Source organism: Piliocolobus tephrosceles, chromosome 16 (assembly GCF_002776525.5).
Source record: "Piliocolobus tephrosceles isolate RC106 chromosome 16, ASM277652v3, whole genome shotgun sequence".
In the NCBI taxonomy this organism is placed as follows: domain Eukaryota; kingdom Metazoa; phylum Chordata; class Mammalia; order Primates; family Cercopithecidae; genus Piliocolobus; species Piliocolobus tephrosceles.
Window position 1 is genome coordinate 75,818,982 of NC_045449.1, and position 4,985 is coordinate 75,823,966.

Consider the following 4,985-nt stretch of genomic DNA (forward strand, 5'->3'; position numbering starts at 1 on the left):
TCGAATGAAACTTTAAACAGCAAATTTGAACACAGGTCAATGTGGTTTTAGAACTCAGGCCACCGTGCGCACACACGGTACTCGGCTGTCTCCGTGCCCAGCCTGCCACGGGGGAGTCGAGGCCCGGGCCCTGATTGGGGGTGGCTGCTGCTTCTGCCTGCCCCAGCCCTGGCGTCCGTGGCCTGGCGTGGGCCGAGCGGGGAGGCCGTGCCCTGCTCCCTGGTGCAGCTCTGGCCGTCCCTCCGACCCCTCCACTTGTCTGGCCTAGGTGGCTCTGAGGGTTCTGTTCCCCGACCGCTACGTCCTACAGGGCTTCTTCCGCCCCAGCGAGACAGGTGGGCAGCGCTGCCGGGTGTCAGGGAATGGGGGGCGGGGGCCCACAGAGCCCCTCCTGGCTCCTTTCTTCCAGGCCACAGGACTGCAGCCACCTGGCCTGCGGGTCCCTGGGCACTGGGCAGGTGCAGGTGCTGGGGTCCCTTTGGGGGTGCAGAGGCGACCCAGTTTGCAGAGTGTCAGGCAGGCTGGGCACTCGCTCCAGGTGAGCCTGTGGTCCTGAGTGCTCACATCACCCACCTACTGGGCACGGCTGGGGCAGAGGGCCACCCAGAGGAAGGCACCATACCGCGGGAGGAGGGTAGTGGTGCTGTGACATTCAGGGGCTTGTGACCTGTACCTCAGACAGCTGGGTGGCAGCAGCCCAAGGTTGCAGGGACCTCCCCCAGGGAAGCACTGAGGCTGGGGCGGGGCGTGGGACTGGGGGGTACGGGCTGGCAGCGGGAGTGCCCTCCTGCAGCAGGGCAGGGGTCCCAAGTGTGGCCCGCATGGGGGCCCAGCCACGTCGAGCACCTGGGGTGCTGTGGGAGGAACAGGGCTGAATTCCCACCCCTCGGGGAAAGGCCCAGGAGGGTGGGAGCAGTGGCCCAGTGCCGGGGCAGCCTGGGGCTGGTGTGGAGGAAGAGCCGTCTGTACGTTCTCTTTCTCCTCTGCAGTGGGGGACTTGCGAGACTTCGTGAGGAGCCACCTGGGGAACCCCGAGCTGTCGTTTTACCTGTGTAAGTTTTTTCTCCTGAGTCCACTCTTGCCTCCTGCTCGAGACCCTGGTGCTGTGGGCACACTGCCCGTCCCAGCTGGGGCTCGCGGCAGCTTCTCCACGAGAGCAGCATCTGTGGCCTCCCGCCCAGCTGCCTCCTGCAGCCTGTGGTGTCTGTGTGGGGACCTAGCAGGGCCCTTCTCCCTGAGCCGGGCGGTGGGAGCCAGGCTTCCTGCTTTCTGTCCCAGCGCCCCGCTCTCCTCTGGAGCCCTGCTGCAACCCAGCCTGGTCCCCACCCCTGGGGCTCAGGCCACTCCTGCCCGAGGACTGTGGGAAGGGTAGGTGGACAGGAAGCGGCTGGCCTCCCTTGGAGTGTCTAGGTGGCAAAGGGTTAGGCTGCCCACGCCAAGGGGAGCTGGCTGCATGGGTGGTGACCCCTGCAGTTGGGCCTGCCCCGCCCCGGCCCCTCCGAGCCCCCAGCTGGGGTTTCTGCAGCAGGAGTGTGGGCATAGGGCGTGATCACGAGGGGCTCTTCTGCCCCACTTGAGGTGTCACCCCCATCTTCAGGCCTGTCTTCTTTTGGGACATGGATGGGGACGCAGTGCTTCCTAACACATAGATGCCTTCTCTCCTCAGTCATCACCCCTCCAAAAACAGTCCTGGACGACCACACGCGGACCCTCTTTCAGGTACCTGAAGGCCTCCCTGGGGTGCTGCGGGGCGGGGCCCTCCAGGGAGGGCAGAACGCGAGGGTGAGGCCTGCAGTCAGGAAGGAGTGGCTTGGCAGGCGCTGGTGTGGGATAATAAAGCCTTTGAGAGCGGGTGGGTTCAGAGGGGGCCGTGCGGCTCTGAAGTTGTTTCTGACAGGTCTTTCCAGCCTCCTCTGCTTCCTGCCTGGCCCCGGGTGAGAAAGGGCCTGCTAGGCGGCCTGCCTGAACTGAGGCCGCTTGGAGGTCTCAGCCCCCCTGGGCTGCTGTGCTGGGGCCAAAGCAGCACCAGTCCCCGCCCAGGCGTCTGGGTGAGGAAGGGCCCGGCAGGCTTGGGAGCAGGGCTTGGGGAGCCCCAGAGGGACCAGGCCCTCAGCTGGAGACGGCCGCCTGGGGCTTCGGCTGCAAAGTCTGTGTTCCTGCCCCTTCCCCCTTCCCGGCCTCTCCCGCTGGCCCCACTGGCCCCTGCTAGGAATGCCCTGGTACCCATAGCTGTCCGCTGCTTCTGTGGGTCCCTGCCACCTCCCTGAGAGCTCCTGAGGGTGGGGCCAGAGTGAGGGTGCCCGGTCCCCAGCCCTGCTGGGCCGCGCTCCAGAGCCAGGAGCAATGAATGTCCTGTCCTTGGCCTGTGGGAGAGCCGCCTGGGGCCTTCCGAAGCCCTCTGGCCTGATGTTTCCTCTTCAAAGCCTTTTCAGATATTTTAATGAGCAACAGAGGCGTTTTTTTTTTGTTTTTTTTTTTTTTTTTAAGTGGCCACAGGCCTCTGCAGAGGCCTGGGTTGGAGGTGAGAAGCTTGCTTGCTGCCTGGGGCTGCAGCCACTTGCTGAGATGGGGCAAGAAGGCTGGCAGCTGCCAGGGGTGATCAGGACCAGGACCTAGCGGGGGTTCCCTGAGGGGAGGCAGGGGAGGGTGGGACGGTCCCCTCTGAGCCCCCGAGCTGCCGGGCGGACTCCAGGCCTCCTTCCTCCGTCTCCACCCCCTCCCTTGCTGGCCAGCCAGTTGATCAACATTGGATTTGGAAGATGCCTTGGGATGGAGGAGGACCAGTGCCCAGGCCTGCAGCCCACCCTCCCACTGGGAGGCCCCCTAAGAGCCCTGGGATGCTGCTGCCCTGTTCCTGGGGATACGTGGCTTCCCCGCCAGCCACCATCTCCTGCCGTCCGTCAGCTCGGCTCTAGTCTGGGGGCCTCTCGGGGTGGCGTCCCTGGTGACGTTCCTGCCTGCCTGCCGTCAGAGCTGGCGGGGCTGAGGGAGGGCAGCCTGCCTCCCTGGCAGGCAAGCAGGCGGTGGGCGTGGAAGCACCAGCTTTCATGTCTGTCTCTGGCAGGGCCCTGCTCCGGCTGCCTGCTGCCTGGGGGGTGTCCAGGGGCCAGCCCCCTGCTTCTGAGAGGGACAGCGCAGGTTTTCTGGGAGGGCTGGGAGGAGGCGGCCAGGATTGAGGACAGGGAATTGTGAGCAGTGTGGGGGCACCACTGTGGGGAACAAAGCCCCCACCGCTGCCTGAAACCTGCTTCCTGGCCCTGGGCGTCAGGGCTGGCGCGGTCACCTCTGTGTGCGGTCCACGTCCTCATGTCGTAAGGAAGGTCATCCTGGACTAGGCCCACCTTTGATGTCACGGTCACCTCACTTATCTCTTCAAAGTCTCTGCTGTTTGGGCTTCCTTCCGTTGGCTTTGGTGGGGCAAGCCTGGCTCCTAACACCCTCTGTTTGTTGGAGCTCTCAGGCTGCCTCGGGGGACCCTCTGCCAGGACACTGGCCACCCACCTGGGAGGGAGTGACTGGCACTTCCGGCCTGAGTGCCTGCTGGGCGCCCACCCCTAGCCAGTTCTGTCTTCCCTTTCCACCCAGGACAGCCCCGTCCCGTACTGCTGTGTTGCCCACTGCCAGGGCCTCTCTGGGAGCGACAGGCCCCTTCCTCCCACCCACCAGGCCCTGCCCCACCTGGACCCTCTGAAACGTTCCTCGTTGACAAATGGTCTTGCAGAAGGTGGGATGGCGCAGTCCCCGCTCCCGCTCTGTGGGTGGATGCCCCGTCTCTCTCTCCCGGGCACCGTGGTGCCTTCTCCCTCCCGGGCACCGTGGTGCCGCCCCCTCCCAGGCACTGGTGCCATCTCCCTGCCCAGGCACCATGGTGCCACCTCCCTCCCGGGCATCTTGGGCTGTAAGGGCTCCTCTCTTGGCTTCATTTCCCCGAGGGTGGTGCCATTCTCTTTGGAGGGGGCGACCGGGGCGCTGGGCCACGTGTGCATGCAGCCCCTGCAGAGTTGCTGCCCCATGGGGGTTGGCGTGGGCCTCCTTTCGGAAACTCTTCCTGGCAACACTGAGTGGGGTAAGGGGCTGGCAGCAGAGAGGTGGCCGGATTTGGGACCCCAGTGTCCTGGGCAGCAGCTAGGGAGGGGCCGGCTCCAGGCCCTCAGGCTGTGTCAGGGCAGGGTGGGCACCCCCACTTCTCCCTGTCAGCCGAGGGAGCCAGGCAGGGGCAGCCTGAGACCTCCTGGGACGGTGCTGGTGGGGAAAGGCCCCTCAGCCTGAGCCTCCCTCCATGGTGTGACCCACCTTCCTTTTCTCGCCCCAGCTTGGTGACCGGGTGGTTCCATTCACCCGGGGTCCCTTACTGAAATGGCACCTGGGAACCAGGGCAGAGCACATCCTTTCCACCGGTGGGGGATGGAGGTGACATGGACTCTCAGGCTCCTTTTTTGGGGTCCATCCAGAGGCCGGGCCTCTCCAAGCACTGGTCAGCCTCCATGCCACCCAGTCTGCTGACCCTCCTCTCCATCCCCTCGTCCAAGCAGTGGGATCCCTCCTGAGTCAAGGCTGGGCACAGGCACGTGGGGACAGGCTGGGTAGGCTGCCTGGCTCAGTGCTCCCTGCACAGAGGCGCAGACAGAGCCCGGGTGCCCCAGGCCCGGCCACCAAGCCTTCTTCCCTCTGCTGGCGTTCCCGAGTCCTGCTGCCCCTTTCTGTGCATCCCATGGGGCGGTGCCGGGTGAGGGTCCTGGCCTGTGCGGCTGTGATGAACACCAGGTGCCTCTGTGCATCGGTGCTTCTGAGGGAGCCCTCTTGCCCCTTGCAGGTGGGCTGCAGGTGGGGCTGGCCAGGCCTCCTGTGCCCACAGCGGCCTCTGGGCAGTGTCCCCTGGGCTTCTGTGAGCAGTTGCAGCCTGGGTGTGAATCTTGGAGGCCCCGTGGTGACGGAGCATGCCGTCCGCCTGTGAGAGGCCGAGACCACTCCCGGCGCCGTCCTCC

General features: G+C 65.6%; 1 protein-coding gene across 8 annotated transcripts in view; it reads left to right on the plus strand.

Annotated features, from left to right (window-relative positions):
* ASPSCR1 (ASPSCR1 tether for SLC2A4, UBX domain containing) overlaps positions 1-4,985 on the plus strand; it is a 27,086-nt gene that overhangs the window by 20,315 nt on the left and 1,786 nt on the right. For 2 of the 8 annotated variants that reach the window (XM_026455844.1, XM_026455843.1), the window contains exons 4-9: positions 269-335; positions 990-1,052; positions 1,667-1,719; positions 2,737-3,012; positions 3,586-3,724; positions 4,814-4,950. In XM_026455844.1, the coding sequence (XP_026311629.1) occupies positions 269-335; positions 990-1,052; positions 1,667-1,719; positions 2,737-3,012; positions 3,586-3,724; positions 4,814-4,950 (735 nt within the window). The remainder of the gene's footprint in view (positions 1-268; positions 336-989; positions 1,053-1,666; positions 1,720-2,736; positions 3,013-3,585; positions 3,725-4,813; positions 4,951-4,985) is intronic. The other 6 variants (XR_003309723.2, XR_003309724.2, XM_026455847.1 and 3 more) reach the window with 4 other exon arrangements.